Source organism: Eschrichtius robustus, chromosome 1 (genome assembly GCF_028021215.1).
Source record: "Eschrichtius robustus isolate mEscRob2 chromosome 1, mEscRob2.pri, whole genome shotgun sequence".
Lineage (NCBI taxonomy): Eukaryota > Metazoa > Chordata > Mammalia > Artiodactyla > Eschrichtiidae > Eschrichtius > Eschrichtius robustus.
The window spans coordinates 195,545,247-195,566,510 of record NC_090824.1 but is presented as its reverse complement, the minus strand read 5'-3'; the positions used below and the strand labels follow the sequence as shown (position 1 = coordinate 195,566,510).

The window sequence follows — 21,264 nt, the reverse complement described above, 5'->3', positions numbered from 1 at the left end:
AAGAATAAGACCTCTGACGACTGAAGCTGGAATGTGGCTGCAGGAAGCACACTCACCAGAGTAGCTTGAGGAGCATTGTTTTCCAGTTAAGCACACGTTGGAATTAACTTTAGTTCAAAGAAATGTCTTTCTAGAGATGGCAGAAAAAAAGGGGACATGGTGAGACGTTCAGTAGTTTGCATTCTTAGCATATTGGATTTGGAGTTTTGGCAGAGACTAGAAAGATTCGGTTAGTTTCTTAGCACTTTTGTTGTCAACACAGTTTTTCCAAAATTGCTCTGCCATCCTGATGCTTTTTAATGAAGTGCTAAAATGTGCTATTGCTCAGGTGAAATTATTCTACAGATTGGCATGGTGGGGGCCAGGAGATAGACTGAGGTGGTAGAACCACCTAGTTCTGGAGTTGTGAGGGATCGCATAGCGTAGATCCTTCCTGTGTGTAAAGGAGTTGCGTGTTTACAAACCCCATGGAACAAGTGAGACGGAGAGCAGTGAGAGAGAAGAGGAAGCTGTGGAAATCGGGATAATCAAGAATGCTCCAAACTGCTGGGGCAGATCGAGAGGATGACCCACGCTGTCTGGTAGAAATGAGAACAATATTGCATGAAAACATGACAAAGGACTTCAACTCTCTGTTTTACTGAAGGCATGATGTTTAACATCAGTAAGCCTCAGTTTTCTCATGCATAATAGGAATAATACTACTACTACTGGTTACAGAAGGATTAGAAGAGGTCATTCACTCATTTATCTCTTCATTCTCTGAATATCTATCAAACAGCTTGGATGCCAGGCACTGTGTCGGGGATGGGTATGTAAAACACAAGAGATATTAAACAAGTAAGCACACGACTACGTAGTTTCAAGGTGGGAAGAGTATTGTGAAGGAAAGAAAGTATATGAAAGAAAATAACAGGGCTGATGTCTTTAGTTGAACGGTCAGGGGTCGCTTCCCTAAGGATGTCATATTTTGAGTCTGAAGATGAGAAGGGGTTAGCAATGCAAAGAGCTAAGAGAAGGAGGATTCCAGCTAGAGGTACCAACATAGCCTTAGACACTGAACTGAGAAAAAACATGACAAACATCAAGAATTGAAAATAGAGTGGTGCGACTGCAATCACAAAGGAGAGGAGGAGAGAAACAAGAGTTGGGCAGGAACTAGATCTTGTAGGGCTCTGTACGTGGGGGTAAAGAAGTTAGCTTTGCTAAATGAAAAGAGCAACAATTAGAACGTTCTTAGCACAGTGCCTGGATCACCAGGAATGGCGGGTAAAAGTTAACATGACAGTGATTCCGATGATGATGATGACGACGGGGAGGAGAAGAGAGGTGGAAGCAGGTGACATACTGGAGTTTGCAGTCATGTAGGGACACGCTTCTAGGTAAAACTAGCCCTGTAGTCCTGATGTGAGAAAAAGCAGATTTTTTTTAAAAAAAGCAGATAAAGGATAAATTTACTCTATTGATAGATATATTAGAAGCACCACTGTTTCCAGAGGCATAAAAAGCTTTAAAATTTTAACTGTGAAATCAGAAACATAATAATGCATAACGAAGGATAATAACCTAAGAAAATAATTTTTAGTCCCTGTGTGGCTTCTCTCATCTCTTACCCTCACCCTTCAGTCTCTCATTTGGAATGGGGCTACATCGCCACCCCGCTTCCCCCCACCCCGGCTCCTGTGTACCCAGATGAACCCAAGGCTGGTCTCCGGGATCAAGTCTTTGTTTAGCTAAGGGGCATTTCAACCCAACGCTCGCTTCACAAGAAGCCACATGTTAAACATTACTGTATGGTAAGGTTCTGTTTTCAGCTCTTGGTTGGACCAAGCCTCAGTGCCAGCATATTTCGTTTGCTGTGAATTATGATTTAATACTTAATCAAATTTTTGAAATTGTTATATAAAAACAAATCTGGATATGTAGCAGATATGAACAAATGAGCACATATATTAAGTCCTGGCTTTAGGACCTGATCCATTACAGATGTTAAAGCTTACTTCTGACTGGGCTTCAGATACACCTAAAATTTCAGATAAACTGTGTTTTTCAGCCCAGTTAATTTTAGCTCTTTCTACAGGACATGGCTCCTTTATAAGAACTATTTTTCATTAAAAAAAACTTTTGTATGAGCAGTTTGTCTTCAGGAACTAGATCCACCTGCTGATGTAAAGATCAGAAGCATCTGGGCTATTCCACAGGGTTAAAAACCATGGGTCACAGATTATAAATTGGATCTCTGAGCCTGAAACAATCAGTGTTTGCTGAATGAATAAAGCAAACAATGAAAAATCTGGGCCTGGTCCCCAGAACACTGGAATTTGGAATGGTCCTTGTCATTTCTTTGCAAACGTGATCCACAGTAAAGAATGAATTTGGTGTGCTGATGCAAGTGACCGTGGCATGACTTCAGCTGACTTCTTAAGAAACAGTACAAACCAGGCTGAAACATGAGTCGTCTTTCTTGATTACACCGCAGTAACAAACAGTCAATAACAATAAAACAAATCAAAAGCAATAACAGAACATTTCTGCGGCTTACAACGACATATGTTTTTTCTCCACTGGTGTTAACATGCTAGTCTGGTATCAGTGGCAGTTCTGCTGATCTGGCCCCTGTACCATCTGTCCCTGGGACCCCAGCCCTCGGTCTTGTGAGAGCAGAAAGGAAAAGACGGCTGAATCATGCAGTGACCTCCAAAGCTTCTACTTGGAAACTGCCCGGTCACTTCTGCTCACATTCTTTTGGGCAGAGCGAGCCCTGTGGCCAAGCCCAGAGTCAATGGGAAGGGTAAATATTAAATCTCCATAGGGAGACATCACAAGTCACAAGGCCATGAGCTTGTGAGATATTCAGTCTTTTTCGGGAGGAAGTTGAATAATTAGGAAAAACGAAAGAGGTTTTTGTCTTCGCTGAGGGGGCAGAGGCATGCAAATTCACAAGCCCTAAGATGGTGAATACAGGATGCGCTGCCGCATGATTGGGGTCACTTTAGAGCACTGAGGGATTGTGGTTATAGTATTGCCATGCCTGGGATCCAGGGAGAATATAGACTTTCAGAATTAATAAGGTTTCATTTCCACCGAGAGAGAGAAACATAGCCAAAATCAATTGTACCTTCTAGGTTTAAAGCCCTTGAGCCCTATAAGTTCCTCTTAAAGCATTTGGACTGCAGCTGCCTTTCTGCTTGCTGAAGTCCTTGAATTTCATTAGTGAGGCCCAGGGGAACGGCCTGCTTTAGCTTGCTCTGCTGCTATTTGGCTGTTTTTCTTCCTCCTTGTCATCTTCTAATGGGCAAAATAGAAAAGAGAGACGTTCGCTACGGTCTTAGCAGAAGCGAACGGCACCCCAGAGGGTTCAGGAGGAGGAGGATATCTTACTCCGTGTTTCATGCTTTCTGGTTTCCAAGAACTGTAGTATGCCTGCATCTCTAACAAAAATTGAACCATCATACCACGCCTTCAGATTAATGAATCAACAAGTGTCTGTCAGACACCTATTTGCAAAGTTCTGTGTTAGATGCTGAAGGTGATATGGAAATTTTCTCTTCCTGCAGAGATTTGCTGTTTGGTTGGAGAGCTATGTAGCGTAACTTTATGGCTGTGTGTGAAATTTGCGTTACAGCTCATAGAAAGGAACTGGTTTGGGATGAGTCAGTGGAGAGGCATGCGATTTCCAGTGTCTGTGTAAGACTCTATCATATGGCTGTACCATGATTTATTTAATCACCCTCCTATTATTAGACATGTGGAATATTTTCAATTCTTGTGTTTATAGAGCATACTCTGATGTGGAAGCTTGTGTGTCTTTGTCTGCATCTTGAATGATTTCCTTATGACAGAGTGTGAGAAGTGAAGTTACCGGGTCCAAAACTATTAACATTTCCAAGACTCCTGACACATACTGTCCAATTATTTTCCAGAACTTTATACTTCCACCCAGTTGTGCATGGGAGTAACATGTTACCATATCCCTACCAGCTTTGAGGATTATACTTTTAAGCTCTTCCCTTTACTGCCCATTCCCTTTGACCTGGATATTCTTCCAAGTTTCAACTTAAAGGTTACTTCTGCTGAGAAATATTGCCTAATTCTCTGTAGGAGTTCAGAGTATTTGGTTAAGCCAATGGTTCTCTACAGTCTAAGACCTTCTTATATCAACCTTATGCTATTCTGAAATGAAATTCATAGATAGTATCAGCTCACGTTGTATACATACATTATATAAATAAAAATAAAATTGTAAGTGTAAGATTTAGGAGAAATAAAGCAAAGTAAAAAAAAAAATTACGGCAGTATGTTAAAAGCCTAGGCAAGCTGCACTTGAAGACAGAATGAAGTCGTAATTTGTTTGCTCCCTAAACCCTATCAATGCTGCACTAAAAACGCAGGCTGACATGGCTATGTAGGTTGGTGAATTTTCTGAAATGGTGACCAATTCTTGGCAGATTTCCAGGAGAAAAAAAAAAGAACTTCTTTTGATTTACACTCTACTTGTAATCCTGGAAAATCTGGTGTGTATTAGAATTGAGCAAAAATATTTTGCATTTGGTATATAAAATAGAGCTAGATTTTACACTTATAACTGTCACTGCCTTGAAGGTCACATAGGAGATAGGAGAATCCTCGTTGTGTGTGACTGTCTCTCACATTTCAGGGTGTTTAGTATCTTTGGTCCCCAGCCACTAAATGCCAGTAGCGCCCCACCACCATCCTGTTAATAATGAAAACAAAACCAAGTATGCCTCCACGGATTTCCAAAATGCCTAATTGAGGTACCTGTGGAGAACCATCGTGTTAAGGAGTAAGAGAGCGCTGTCTACTTCCCCGAACGTGACACTCATGCTTTTGAAAAACAAGTGCTTGCTTGTTGTGAGTTCTTGTGAGCAGTGACTGTCTTTCACAACAGTATCACCAGTACAGGCCCTGGTGTTTGCTGATGCCTTGAAGATGTTAGTCGAGGGAGTGGATTAATAGGTGGATGGCTAGCTCTTCCAAAAGAATTCTGTAGAACAAAGGTAGTATGAATATCCATGGAAGAATTCCTGATTTGAGTGAGGAACTTCAAAAAGGTCAAGAATAACAATAGCTATTCTTCAGTCCACCTTTTCTAGTACTAGGCATTTCGCTAAGGAATTCACACGTTTGTTTCATCTGTTTCCTCCAACTGCTTGAGTTTGGCTTAGATTTAGTAACTTGTTCAAAGTTATTAAGTGCGGAGGTTTGTAAGTGACAGAGGTGGGAATTGAATCCAGTTTACATGGCTCCGTAGACCATGCTCATGGCCACCACACTATAAGATACTGACTATTGATTTAAAATAGGTGGTCTTTATAATATGAAGGAAATTTTCTTTTGCTCCTGACTTTCTAAGAGTTTTGTTTCTAATAAATAGGACTGCTAACAAACTTTTTGACATCTATAGAGATAAATAGTTTAGCTTATTGGATCTATTGGTGAGCTTAATTTATAATTTGAGAGTTATTTGTAGTGAGGTGGATGGACCTATAGTCTGTCATACAGAGAAAAGTAAGTCAGAAAGAGAAAAACAAATACTGTATGCTAACACATATATATGGAATCTAAAGAAAAAAAAAGTTATGAAGAACCTAGGGGCAGGACAGGAATAAAGACGCAGATGTAGAGAATGGACTTGAGGACACGGGGAGGGGGAAGGGTAAGCTGGGACGAAGTGAGAGAGTGGCATGGACATATATACACTCCCAAATGTAAAATAGATAGCTAGTGGGAAGCAGCCGCATAGCACAGGGAGATCAGCTCAGTGCTTTGTGACCACCTAGAGGGGTGGGATAGGGAGGGTGGGAGGGAGGCTCAAGAGGGAGGAGATATGGGGATATATGTATATGTATAGCTGATTCACTTTGTTATAAAGCAGAAACTAACACACCACTGAAAGCAATTATACTTCAATAAAGATGTTAAAAAAAAAAAAAAATATATATATATATATAATTTGAAACAATCCTTGCATTACTCTTATCCTCATGTTTTATTTGATATATAAGCCTAACAATGGAGAGAACTCATTTTTCTAGAACCGTGTTTAGCATTTTTGTATCTATATTAATAGATGAGATCTACCCATAGTTTTCCTTTGTATTATCTATGTTGGGATTTGGTGAGATGGTTCTGAGAAAAATTATTTGGGAATTGTTCCATGTTTGCGGGTTCCTTAGAACAAATTATATATGGGAATTATCTTTTCCTTAGAAGTTTAATGTAACTTACCAGGTAGAGCATCTTCTAGGAGTTTTTTGGGGGGGAACTAATTATTTGTATTATATCCAGTTTTATCCATGGCTTATCGTCTATTCAGATTTTATTTTTCTTCTCCTTGAGATAACTTTAGTAATTTATATTTTTCTGGAAATAACCATTTCAAACAGTCAACTACATTAACATAGTGCTGTACATAGAATTATCATGTTAAACAAGTGTTTCAGTATCTGTGTATTTGTATCATGTTTGTCATTTTTAATTTTTTGTATTTGTGCTTATTTTCTTTTTTTATTCCTTTTCTTGATTGATTAGGACTCTTGATTAGGATTACAGATCAATTTTATTCTTCTGTTTAGGTTCGAGATGATCAAACCTTACTTGGAAAAGTCTGTGGCAATGAAACCCTCTCTCACATCAAATCCATTACTAATAGTATCTGGATCAGGCTTAAAATAGATGCTTCTGTTGCAAGAGCTAGTTTCAGTGCTGTTTATCAAGTCGGTAAGAAAACTTATGCCTTAATTTTTAAATGTCTCATTTGCCTGATTGTAACATTTCCATTTCTTGAAATAATTGAGTAATTTTATGTCCTCCAGTGGTAAGGGGGAAATTCTAATAGTAGTGTTACATTCCATTATGTCCTTATGCAGAGTGAAACTTTGCAGTAAAATGGAGGGCAACAGTCATTTATCTCTGGACAAACACTACTATCATTTTCATACTTACAGCTTGTGGAGGTGAATTAACTGGAGAAGGGGTCATTCGCTCGCCCTTTTATCCTAATGTGTATCCAGGAGAAAGGATCTGCAGGTGGACCGTCCACCAACCCCAAAGCCAAGTGGTTCTTCTCAACTTCACTGCCTTTGACATGGGAAGTTCTGCTCACTGTGATACAGATTATATTGAGGTGAGAGTAAAACGCTTCTGAATATTTGCACTTGATTGGATATTATTAAAAATATTATGTCACGTTTTCCTCAAATCAGTTACATGAAACAAAACTAGTTTATAGGTGCAAAATCCTCAACAAAATTCTAGCTAACTGAATCCAGCAGCATATAAAGAGGATTATATACCATGACCAAATGGGATTTATCCCAGGAAGGCAAGGTTGGTATCTGTCCAAAAATCAGTCAGTGTAAAATAAAATAAAGGAAAAATAAACACACCCACATAGTTACCTCAATAGATGCAAGAAAAAAAAAGCATTTGACAGAGTTCAATACCTTTTCATGATAAAAACACTCAACAAACCAAGAATAGAAGGGAACCTCCCTAATCTGATAAAGGGCATCTATAAAAAAACCCACAGCTAACATTATATTTAGTGATGAAACACTAAATGCTTTGCCTCTATGGTCAGTAAAAAGACAAAGATGTCTGTTCTCACCACTTGTATTCAACATTATACTGGAGCGGAGCAGTGGGGTGGCCTCTGGGTCTCCCAGCCCTTCCCAGACTCGGCTCTGGGCTGACAATGCCCCGCGGCCACGTTAGGGGTTCCCTCTCGGCCGTTTAGGGAGGGCCGCCGGTGCCCTCAGCTGCCTCACCTGGACACGAAGGCTGACCTTCTTGTCTTGACCACGAAACCAGGAATAACCAGGTGACACGAGTTAGTCCCTCCTTTCAGAGGAGTGGCCTGCCGTTGCTACAAACCGCAGGACAGTTCCTACACTGATGGGGGCCCAACCCCAGGAGACACTAAGTGAAAGAAAGCAAAGAGTGGAAAAACGTGTGAGGATGTGCATTGTTGGCAGGTTTTGGGTGTTTTTTTAAAAAGACCCACGAGGGTAGAGATGCCCACGAGCTCGCATAGGCAGAGTCCCTCCCGAAGGGCCGAAACGGGCGGTGAGGAAGGCAGCAGAGATGGGAGGATGGGGACAGGGGCGGGAGAAACAAGTCTGGGCATATTTGAGTGTGTGATCTAAACACACAAAGTCCTTTTAAGAGGTTATCACATCATATAGCGAGAAGGCAACGTTAAAAAAAGAAAAGTGGGCTTTTTCAGCTGGAACCATGATAGTTAATAGGTTCATGAGATTGAATTTGTGAGGATAAAATTTTAAAGTTCAGTACTGTAGTATCAATATTTGCTGCAAAGGTTTCGAATCTATGAGACGACCTGAGTCTTGAAAGCGAGATTGTTTTTGTTTTTGAGGGGAGGAGGGGGGGGCCCGGCAAACAGAAGGAGCTCAAGCCCCATTTGTTGAATGAATAAATAAATGCCTTCCTGCTACAAGCAAAAAAAAAAAAAAAAAAAAAATACTGGAAATTCTAGTTAGGACAATTAAGCAAGGAAAGGAAATAAAATGCATCCAGAATGAAAAGGAAGGAATACAATTATCTCAGTTCACAGATAACATGATGTTGTATATAAAAAATCATAAGGAGGGCTTCCCTGGTGGCGCAGTGGTTGAGAGTCTGCATGCCAATGCAGGGGACACGGGTTCGAGCCCTGGTCTGGGAGGATCCCACGTGCCGCGGAGCAACTAGGCCCGTGAGCTGCAGTTACTGACCCTGTGCCTCTGGAGCCTGTGCTCCGCAACAAGAGAGGCCGCGATAATGAGAGGTCCGCGCACGGCGATGAAGAGTGGCCCCCGCTCGCCGCAGCTAGAGAAAGCCCTCGCACAGAAACGAAGACCCAACACAGCCATAAATAAATAAATTAAAAAAAAAAAAATCATAAGGAATCTATACACAAACACACACACATAAACTATTAGAACTAATAAATTCAGCAGGTTGTGGGATACAAGATCAAAATATGAAAGTCATTTCTTTTTTATATACTAGCAATGAACAATTTGAAAATGAAATCAAGGAAACAATTCCATTTACAATAGCAAAAAAGAATAAATATTGAGGAATATAGCTTTAAAAAGACATGTAAAATTTGTACTCTGAAAGCTACAAGATGCCACTGAAGGAAATTGAAGACCTAAATAAATAGAAAGACATCTCATGTTAATGGATTAGAAGACATGATATTGTTAAGATGGCAGTACTCCTTAAATTTATCTAAAGATTTAATTCAATCTCTATCAAAATCCCAGTGGGCATTTTTGCAGAAATTCACAAGCTGATTGTAAACTTCTAATGGAAATGCAAGGGAACCAGAATAACCAAAAGCATTGTTGAAAAAGAACAACATTGGTGGAGTCACAATTATGATTTTAAAACTTAGAACAAAACTATAATAATCAAGACAGTGTGTTATTCAGGTGATGTTAAAAATATGGAGCAATGGAACAGAATAGAAAATCCAGAAATAAATTCATACTTTTATGACCAATTGATGTTTCAAAAGGGTGCCAAGACAATTCAATGGGAAAAAGTAGTTTTTTCAAGTGGTGCTGAATATGCACATGCAAAATCATGGAACTGGACTCCTTCCTTATACCATACACAAAAATTAACTCAAAATGGACCATAGACCTAAATTTTGTAGCTGAAACTATGAAACTCTTGAAGAAAACATAGGAGTAAATATCTGTGACCTTGGGTTAGGCAAAGCCTTCTTAGATCTGACACAAAAAAATGCAACAAAAGAAAAATTGGACTTCATCGAAATTAAAAACAAATCTAATTTTTTAAATGGGCAAAGAATATGAATATATATTTCTTTAAAGAAGATGTACAAATAGTCAGTAAACACATGAAAAAGATGCTCAACATCACTAATCATCAGGGAAATAACAAATCAAACCACAATGAGATACTGCTTCACACCCGCTAGGATACTATAATCAAGAAGTCAGATAATAACAAGTGTTGAAATTGGAGCCCTTTTACACTTACACACTTCTGATGAGCATTTAAATGGTACAGCTGCTTTGGAAAACAATTGGCAGCTCCTCAAAAAGTTAAACGTAGAGTTATCATTTGATCCAGCAATTCCACTTCTAGGTATACACCGAAGGGAAAGGAAAATAAACATCCACACAAAAATTTGTACATGAATGACTACAGTCGTTATTCATAGTAGCCAAAATGTAAAAACAACCTAAACGTCCATCAACTGATGTGTATTAATAAAATATGATATATCCATACAGTGGATTATTATATGGCATTAAAAAGAAATGAAATAATGACACATGATACAAAATGGATGAACTTTGAAAACATTATGCTAAGTGAAAGTAGCTAGTTACAAAAGACCACATATTGTATGATTTCACTTATTTGAAATGTCCAGAAGAGGCAATCTTATAGAAACAGAAAGTAGATTAGTGGCATCCTGGGGCTGGGGTTTGAGGGGGATGGGGTGCGGCTGCTAAGGGGGATAGAGTTTCTTTCCGGGAGATTAAAATATTCTAAAATTGATTTTTACTATACTAATAAACATTTTAGAAAAAATTATTTTTGAAGCAGTTTTCCAAAATAAATATCTAACAAAATAAATTTGAACATATCTTTTTTACTTAGATTGGTAGCAGTTCCATTTTGGGTTCTCCTGAAAATAAAAAGTATTGTGGCACAGACATACCTTCGTTTATAACATCCGTGTACAATTCTCTTCATGTCATATTCGTGAAAAGTTCTTCTGCTGAAAATCATGGTTTCATGGCTAAATTTAGTACTGCGGCTTTGGGTAAGAGATTGACTCCCCTACTTTGCCTCTTGGGCTTGTATCAGAATAAGTGAACAATGGAAATAAATTATTATAGAAATTTAATCTACACTACAGATGTGTAGTCATCTACACTGTAAAAATTTTAAAGTACACTCAAAGGCAAAGAAAATATATATATTTCCTAATCAGCACATGTCAGTAATTATTTGATGTCTATTAATAAGAGAAAAACTAGGTTATCTTCAGTGACATAGAAGGAACCTTTTAAGAGGTTGTGATCAGATTATTTTATTTGAAATTATTTATTTGTTGGTTACTTGTTCTGATAAGTATTATTATTTTTATTTCAACAGCATGTGGAAAAGTTCTTACAGAGTCAACAGGAAGCATTCAAAGTCCTGGCCATCCAAATATCTACCCCCATGGTGTCAACTGTACCTGGCACGTAATAGTCCAACCTGGTCACCTGATTCTTCTGAGATTCAGGGAATTTCATCTGGAGTTTCATTACAATTGCACAAAGGACTATCTAGAAGTTTATGACACTGGTTCTCAGACATCTCTTGGGAGGTGAGATTATTTTGTTTTTAGATTTTTTAACACAAAAACCTCCTGCTTTCTTGCACTCCTGCTTCAGTGATGGATTTAAAGTCCATCATGTTGTGTTATAAAAACCAGGTGAGATCAACACACTTCTCAGTGACCATTTCTACATCACTACTCACTACTCTGTAGCCTTGACCATTAGTAATTACCTTTCGGCATGTGGATATACCCATGAAGCCATCACCAAAATCAAGATAATGCACATATCCATTACCCTCACACCTTCTTCCTGCCTGTTACAATTCCTCACTTTTGCTCCTCATCCCCAACCCCAGGAAACCACTAAACTGCTTTCTATCACTGTACATTAGTTTGCATATTCTGGAATTATATAAAAGTGGCATCATTCTGTATGTACTCATTTTTCATCTGAGTTTTCTCAGTCAGGCTAATATTTTGTTGAGCTCCTTGGACCTGAGGGTTTACAGTTTTATGAAATATGAAACATTTTGGACCATTAGTTCTTGAAATGCTTTTTCTGTCTCCCCTCCCCTTGGGACTCTGATTACATGTATCTTAGGCCATTTGATGTTGTCCCAGAACTCATTGATACTCTCTTCATTTGATTTTGTGTCTTTGTTCTCTGTGCATTTCATTTTGGAAAGTTTCTATTACTCTGTATTCGAGTGCACTAATCTTCTTTTCTACAGTGTCTATCTGCTATTAATCCTACCAAATGCATCTTTTCATCTCAGACATGGTAGTTTTCACTTCTGGAAATTCATCTGGGGCCATCTTTTATATCTTCCACATCTCTACTTTACACATTAATTTTTTTGCCTCTAGCTTCTTAAATTGGTGGGATACAGTTATAACTATTTTTATGTCTTTTTCTGCTAATTCAGTCCTCCGTGTCATTTCTTGCGATGTTTAGATTGATCAATTTTTCTTCTCATTATGGGTCATACTTTCCTCCTTCTTTTCATGCTTGGTAATATTTGATAGGATGACAGACATTTTCAATTTTGTGTTTGTGCACTGGACACTACTGTATTCTTGAGCTTTGTTTTGGGATGCAGTTAAGTTACTTTGAAACAGTTTGATCATTTCCAGTTTTGCTTTTAAACTCACTTGTCTCCTGTCTCTGAAGCGTCATTGTCCTTCACTGCTTGATAGCCAGTGTCCTGAGAGCCATTGTTCTATCTATTTTTGTCCAGATTTTCAGTTGTTTCAGATACAAGATTATGTAAATCCAGCCCCTGTTATTACATCTTTGTTGGAAATAGATATCTCCTGATTCCTTTTTTCCCCTTCTTTTTGTATTTCATTTTCTTTTTCCTCATCCATTTTTTAAACATTTTTCTTTATCCATTATTTCCTTAAACTTATTTTTTCCCCCAGTTTTATTCTCCCTTTTCATTTTTTGATCTTTCTTGTCTTAATCTTTAAGTTTTTAAAATTCCTTCTTTTTCTCTTTTTCTCTTTTATGGTACTTGACTTGTAATCACTGAAAAATACATAATTTTTGCTGAATGACATAAACTACAATGATCTAATCCAAATTTGGCAGACATGGGCATATAGAGAGACATTTAGAATATTAATTAATTCATCTACCTTTGTTTTGATCAAGATATCAAGTCATTTTTAACACTGAAATGGTATTATACACCTTTTCTTTTCCTTTTTCTTTTACAGAAATTAACTCATCCATTTCCCATATTTAATACTTTGTCTTATTTTGGTTTCTATTTTTTTCCCCCTGTCATTCCATTAAGTTACTTTTACCAAGTGTTCTCTGAATTGAGATTTCTATTTTCTAGCCACTCCTTCTTATAAATGTTTCTCTAGATAAAAGCTCACGACATAATGTCTTTTATTACAATTCTACTTTTAGCTTTACTACAAGAGTTTTTCTGAGTAAAATTGTTTTCTTCAGCAAAAACTTGACATGGTTTAGTAATCAAACTCTTACCTCTGCATAGGCCAGCTGGGTAAAGACAATAGATTCCACCTGTATAAGGCTTACTATTCCAGGCACTGTTCTAAGTTCTTTATATACAGTGTATTAACTCATACAATTCTCAAAACAACTCTATGAAGTAGGTGGTGTCATCAACCCCATTTTACAGATGGGAAAACTGAGGCATAGATGTTGAGTCCTCTGCCCAAAGTCATAAAGCCTCTAAGAGATAGAGCTGACTCTAGAGTCTGTGCTCTCTGAGTTTATAATACATGGTTTTCCTTTGTTGCATGTGTTGATTACATTTCTATTAATAAGTTCAGTAATGTGCAGTATGGTGGCTCCTATAGCTCGTAATTTCTAATCTCATTGAACTTCTGTTACAAGTCACACAGCTAAGCACATACATAAAACAATCTAAAGGAAGTAATCATGAGTTGGATGATCTTTAGCAACTTTGTAAATGGTTTGTGCTTGAAATATACTTGTCTTTTAAGGTTAATAGGGGATATTATTGTTGTTATTTTTTTTATATGTCCTAATTTGGGGTACATCATTTCAAGCATACTGAAAGTTCTTAAACCTGTGTTCTTTCTTGGTTTCAAATAGATATTGTGGAAAATCCATCCCACCCTCTCTTACCAGTAGTGACAACTCATTAATGCTTACATTTGTGGCTGACTCTGACCTTGCTTATGAAGGCTTTTTAATAAACTATGAAGCAATTGATGCATCAGCAGGTAATAAAATAGCATTGTATGCTTGGTTTCACTTACGCCATTAAAGAATAGTACTGTGAGAATACTTCATGCCAAAATCTGTGACATAATGAAAGATGCTTTTAGAATAAAGTATAGTGACTTAAGTGCCTTCCATATTAAATATAGAGTAATGAAAAGGTAAGAGTATTTTATCAATATTAAATTTTCTAATTTTGGTAATTGTACTCTGGTTTTGTGAGAGAATGTTTATGTTTTTAGGAATAATAAAGCAATGGGAGCAAAATATACATATGTAGTAAATCTGAGTAAAAGGAATTTGGGAGCTTTTTCTTACAACTTTTCTGTGAGTTTAAAATTCTGTCAAAATTAAATGTTACAAAAGAGACCGAACACTTATTTTAAGAAATTAGAACACCACTGTAAAGCAATTATACTTCAATAAAGATGTTTAAAAAAAAAAAAAAAAAAGAAATTAGAGAAGGGGAGGGTGGGACGAATTGGGAGATTAGGTTTGACATAAATTCACTATCATGTGTAAAAAAGATAGCTGGTGGGAACGTGCTGTATGGCACAGGGAGCTCAGCTCAGTGCTCGGTGATGACGTAGATGGGGGAAAGGAGGGGAGGGAGGTCCAAGAGGGAGGGGATATAGGTATACTTATAGCTGATTCACTTCATTGTACAGCGGAAACTAACACAACATTGTAAAGCAATTTTGTTTTACTGCAATAAAAAAAAGAAAGAAATTAGAAAAAGGACAACAGAATAAGAAACTACTGCATGTAATTCTATGGCAGAAAATGAAAGACTTTTTGTCAAAATACGCATTTCTAAATTTGACTTAATGAAATTGAATCTTTTCAGCTTTTTTCCTTTTACTGTACTTTTCCTATTACTTAATTCTCATCATTACTCTGCTCTTTGCAAATGCAGTGTGGGAAACAAACACCCTTTGCCAGCAGGGTCTTTGAGGTCATACATAAACCAGAGATGCTCCCAGCCCCAGAGCCTATGGGATTTAGGAGGGTGCCATGTTTTCTTAGGCTCATGTTCCCACCTGGGATGTGTACCTTTTTAGGGAGTCTGGGTTTTCCTTTTGCATAATATTTAGAAAGATAGTTCATGGACCAAAATACTATGCAGTGTAGACATACAGGGGGTGGGGGGGTGTGACTGAGCTTCCCAAGCATTTCACACCTTTGATTGTCCCAGAAACATGTAATTCTCGGACGCTTAAGAAAGTACTGAGAGCGTTTTCCTGTACCAGATGTGCTCCCTCTGACACCGTCCTGCATCCAGAACTCCCCAGCCTCTCATCTCTTAAAGCCCACACTCCCTTAAAAAAAAAAAAAAAAAGGTAAATTAATCTTCCCCTTGGAGCTTCCACCAATTTCTCACTTATTTCCTCTCAGAGCAGCTGGCCACTATTCTTCATTTCAGGCTGTTCTCTGTAATAGTTCAAGTTCTGTTTTGGAAGCATGGCTTTAGATTTCTCCAGGATCCTGAGTGTGAGAAAATCATACAGCTTTCTCTCCTGTGGGCTCCACTCTCGAGAAAGTTCATTATCCAGCTCCAGCACCTGGGAAATTGAATCCCCAGCAGTTACAGTTGGCTATGTTATGTGATTGACATGTTTACTGGACTTCGTTCAGATTTTTCACATCCAATGACCAAAAACCGGCTTCTCAAGAAATTCTAGTTGCACACAATTTTCCATACTTTTGTGGTTTTATATGCCTCATATATTTGGCCCAAACCACAGCTGAATATTAGGTTAGGATTTGGAGCAAGTCACTTGAACTCTCTGGGCCATAGTTTTCTCATCTGTAAAATTAAGGGATTGGATCTGATGATCTTTGGGATGTCTTCTGCCTTTAATCAACTATGAACTCAAGTTTAATTTGCTGCATGAATAAACTAGCTGTAACTCAGATAACAAACGATACAGGTGGGACCTCCTAAAATATTATGGAAGTCTTTGTAACAATATGCAGTATCTCTGCAATGACTCACACAGCTTCGCTAAAACCACGCTGGCTTGTAAAGCAATATCTAGTGCAATAGGAGTAATCTGGCAGGGAGGATGATAAATTTTAATTCAGAAAGATAAGATACAGGTAAAATAAACGTAAGTTGTGAGAAAGGAAAGAAGCAAGCTGGACAGAAAAGAAAACTGACAAAGAAAAGACAGGTGATGAAAGAGAAGGGCATCCTGAGGTGGCAACCCCTAAAGACTCTCCAGTCCGCCTCCCTGTGAGGTCATCGCTACTTTGGCTGTGTTTGGTCCAGACAGGGCTGAAATCACAGACAAGGAAGAGTTTGCTTTCCACCCCTCGGCTGAGCCCGGCTGGTCTCTGTGCGCCTGCCTTTTGCTGGACGATTTCATCAGTCTGACTACCACAGTCAAATATTCTAAACAGCAATCTAACCACTGGATCCAGGAGGCCGTATGGCACCCTCCTCTTATCATCTTGGAGCCTGTCTCAGTTTCCCATAGATGAGGACGTGAGGGCTGGGCTCTCATGAATTGCTGAGGGCGCCCCTGAAGGACTGCTCAGGGGAGGACGGCTCAGGGGACTGATGTGCAGGCTGGGCTGGTGACAGACAGGCAGGCAGGCAGCCAGCCCTCCAGGCAGCCCGAGTCTGAGTTAGCTGCCCACCTGGAACGAGGGAGGCGGTGGGATGCTTTCTGTTCCGTTGTCATCTTATTTTTGACATTTTCTGCAGTATTAGGGAAAAGTGTCAACGGACGCTCAATCACTGACCCTCATCCTATCTCACTGCTTTAGCAAAAGTTACCTTTAGGCACTAATGACAGTACTGGGTTGTTGGCTTTTAGTCCATTGGCACGACAGGTGTGAGTTTCTCTGCTCTTTCCTGCCTTCATCTGGTAAAGGTTAAATTTCCTGACTTGAATCGAGTTACTTTTCCATCTGTAGTCGTACCATGGGGCTGTGATGTCAGCCTCTAACTATGTGTGTGGGAGGAAAGAGATTGACTTCTGCTCCTCGCTTTGACTCCCTCCCCCATCAGCGTTTCTGCCTTCATCCAGATGTGCCTGGGGCAATAGAGACAAAGACCTAACTAGAAAATGCTGGCGGCTAGAAACCCTGAAGAATTTCTTAGTAACTGATTTATGAACCCCGGGTAACGTGCAAAATATTTGAATTCAGAGACAATATACTTGATTAGTTAACTTTAATTTAAACTGTAATTTTATTTTCTATCAACATCAACTGCATATACGTCAATATAATCCTACCAAGAGGGGACTTTAAAAGGATAAGAAAGAATATAGAGAAACGTACCTGACACACTTTCTACTTTAACATTAGAAGAAAACCTGTATAACATCTAGTCTAGTGTTTTTCAAACCTTGAAGCATTCATGACTCCTCAGTGGGTCATGATATTATCTTATCAGATTGCTACCTACATTTGCGAAAAGTATGGAATAGAATAGAAAAGAATAGACTAGAAAATATCAGAGCTTATCATGAAGGGTTTGGTATTACTTCATGAAACCTCTTTGCATTATCTGTGTATGTGCGTGATTGATGTAAATGTATTTTTATGGTGTGCGTGATTGATGTAAATGTATTTTTATGGTGTGCCAGAAAATTCAAAACACTAATCTAGTCTGATTACCTTATCTAGTCCAATTACCTTATTTTTCAAATGAGGAAACTTGAAGTCCAGAATTGAATTTATCCTCCCAAGAATACACAGCTAAGTTGGTTGAGAAGCCACACCCAAACAATCCAGTTCAAACATGGAATTCATTTGTTTTACCAAATCTAGACTAGTTCTTAGAAAAGCTCTCGATGCCCTGCACGTGGGGGTGGCTGGTAACATTCCATTCAGAGCTACAGTAGAACAGCAGAGGGCTTTTCCTGTTTTTTGCTAGGGGAAGAGCTTTACAATTGTTTGGGGAAATGTCCAGGAAGTATCAGAACCACAGCAACATTAGGTTAAATGTGGGCCCTAGTGGGCTTTCGCATCTTCATTCCCCGCTCAGAGTTCCCACCTACCCGGCAGTGGGTGTTTAGTGCTGTTTTTCATCCATCACCCTGGACCTGAGCCCAGAAGAGGCATCTAAGAGTGAGAAGTCAAGAAATGATTACCGGAAGGGCAAACGAGGGTTTCTTTAGAAGAAATGCATAGGGAGAGTCTGTTTCTATTTTAAAACTTCAATCCGGCAGAGCAGTATTCTCAAACTCTAGTGTTCATTGGAAGCTTGAGGTGGGGTTTTCTTGTTACAGATTCAGGTATCAGAAACCCCACCCAGGTATTCTGATTCACATAGGTCTAGGGTAGGTTTTCAGCAAGCAATTCAAGTGGTTCTAATGAAACTTTGCATTTCATCAGAGACTCTGAAAGTCAAGTCTTAGCACATAAATTGCTGTAGAATTACAACTGAGGTGTCATGGTGGATTGGGCTGTAACTAACTGCTCATGGGGGAAAGTACTTTCTATTATTTGGTGAAAGAAAGGCTGAAGGTGAAATCAGAGCCTCGGTTCTAGTCCCAGCCTTGCTGCTAACTTGGAAAGCTTTGGACAAGTCACAAGCCTCTCTGATTCTTTCTATCCAACTTGAATTCTGTATTTTCTGCTCTGAGATATTCAGATATTTTTAAGGTTTTTTAAGTACGTCTATTGATCTCTTAAAGATTTACTTTCTCCTTGGTCAGTAGTTTCTCATATTTTTGTATATATGGGTTTCCCAGCACTTCCCAGCTCAGTAGATTTATCTTATTTAATTTATCATATTTCTCAGTTCTTAGAATAAAAACGCTAAACAAAACATTGTGATATTCTTAGTTTTCTACTCACCTTCATTTCTAAATTGACATTTCATGCTTAGAGAAACCAGGGGTTAATAAAGACCACAGGATTTGGAAAGGAAGGACTTGGGGTTGAATTTTATCTTTGCCGTGTCTGAACTAAGTGATTTTCAGAGCTTAACCTCCAGGAGTCTCATATCCTTCACCTGTACCTTCATCTCTAAGAAGTGGAGGTTATAATGCCTCGCTGTTTCACATAGCTGGGGAAGAAAAAATGAGACATTTTCTGTGAAAATTATGTAATAGGTGTAAACCGCCATGATTGTGCCAGATTTAAAATAGAATTACTGATATCCAAATACAGTTTTACAATAGCTGCTTTAGTGATTTAGCTTATATTCATGTTCATTAAAATTGGTCATCTATATGGGAAAAGAAAAAACCATGACTGTGACCACCTAGCAGAGAATTGTAAGCAAATGTTAGATTTGGGTTAGGGAGGCTTCTTCTTTCCTCGTGGAGAAATTGAACCTGTAATTTTATATTCTCTCAAGTCTTCACTTTGAAGGTTGTTAAACCAAATATGCCAATAAAAGCAGATGGCGGTTCCGGGGTTAATTAGAAAATCTGAGGTCACAGGTATTCACGTAAACACAAGAAGTTTTGTAAATGATTTCAGAAAGCACCGCCTATAGGTTGATCCCTAGTGTGATTGGCTAATCACAAAAGTTATCTCACAAGCCACAGCAGGGAGGTGGTGGAGCAGCTACCCATAATCTAGGGTCTCCCTAGGAGATGCATTCTTCTATCTACAGGATCAGTTTATCCTCCTCCTGTCACCCAAATCGTATGGGACGATACCATCATTGCTTTTTGAGTTGTAGGATTATGTGTGTTTTGAATTTTCCCTTGGATAATGAGCTGAATGCTATGTTACTAACACTTATTTAAAGGTGCTTAGTAGAGGCAGACACACCTCGTGATTTTTAGAAAATTACGGTTTTGTGATTTTGTAGTGGTCCACAGAAGATGTTTGTGTATTTCCTCTTTTCTTTTTTTTTTTTTTTTTTCTTTTGAAGTTGGTCAGAAAGAAAGATGTGAGGGGCCTACTAATAGCTGTCTTTGATCTTCAGAGATGTGTTTTTCCACTGCTAGTTCAGTTGAATTTAGTGGATGGAAGAAATCTACTTTTCTTCTTCATCTCTTTGTAAATGTTGTTAGACCATAATAAAAGGCACACTGCCATTGGATATGAGTTTTCCTTTGGCTACATAAGATATAAACAAAAGGCATTTTTCATGTTTGTATCTTGTGTTGATGTAAGAAGCATTATGGCAACGCATGAATATCCTTTTATGGGAATATATTCAACTTCAGTTATTTGTGGTTTATTGCAAAGCATCAGAGGAAGGCAAAGTCTAGCGTACTCTCAGTATACTGCCTCTAAGCATAAGCCTCCTGATATTTCTCCGTATCCATATTATTCTATAAACAGCAGTTTACACTGTCAAGGGAAGAACACGTGAACCTTGTACAGATTTCAGTGTTAGATAAGAGGACTTACGAACCTTTGGAGAAACAAGTACGTTAAGTTTAGAGAACCATTGTTTTTCTCTCTGTAATACAAATTAGATATGTGAATCTCATAAAACTACAGTCAAATTTTAACATTAAATATTCTATCATTGAATATGTGTAGCAGGTGTACCTGCTCCAGCCTAGCAGGAGGTACTACTCTCTGGCATGACTTTTGAAGTCTCACCTCATGCATGCGCAGTCCAGGCTCTGGCAGGAATTCATAGGGAACTTTCCGCAGATGCCTGGTTCCCCTCTCTGTATGTGTCTTCCTCACTGGAGCAGCGCCAGTGCCTTTGGAAGCCCTACACTCGGATCCCTGCTTCCTCAGCTCAACAGGACTGTCATTCACTACTTTGGCTTCAGCTGTGGTCAGAAAATTCTTGGCCAGGATAAAAAGCCAAGGAAATCAAGACTCCTACCTCATGAATTTTCTTTCTCTCAAGGATCACAGTCTCGGACTGCCTGTGGTCCCGTGCCTCCTATATTTTGTCCAGTTTTATAGATGTTATGGAGAGGGGCTAGTCTAGTACTAGTTACTTGCCATGGCTGGAAACAGAGATTCCTATCATTTAAATTTAGTAAACATTATAAAATATTAAAGAATCACAATATACCCAGGAGAGAGGATAGGGGAAAATGAGGTGAGAAAAGTGGAAGGAGTAGGGATGGCATGGAGACAATGGTAGGAAGTTAGATACTTGTCCCCCACTTCTTAGTTTTCAGCACATTAAGTAATATAATTTTAACAAATATTTATTAGATGTGATCTGGGCCGGTTACTGTGGTGACAATTAATAAAGGTTAATAAGGTCCCATTCATATCTCAATGAATGAGAGGGAAAGCTTAGTAGAGGAAA

General features: G+C 38.6%; 1 protein-coding gene across 1 annotated transcript in view; it reads left to right on the top strand.

Annotated features, from left to right (window-relative positions):
- CUBN (cubilin) overlaps window positions 1-21,264 on the top strand; it is a 277,317-nt gene that overhangs the window by 46,376 nt on the left and 209,677 nt on the right. The window contains exons 19-23 of the mRNA XM_068562017.1: window positions 6,597-6,741; window positions 6,969-7,147; window positions 10,669-10,834; window positions 11,170-11,386; window positions 13,935-14,065. Of these exons, the coding sequence (XP_068418118.1) occupies window positions 6,597-6,741; window positions 6,969-7,147; window positions 10,669-10,834; window positions 11,170-11,386; window positions 13,935-14,065 (838 nt within the window). The remainder of the gene's footprint in view (window positions 1-6,596; window positions 6,742-6,968; window positions 7,148-10,668; window positions 10,835-11,169; window positions 11,387-13,934; window positions 14,066-21,264) is intronic.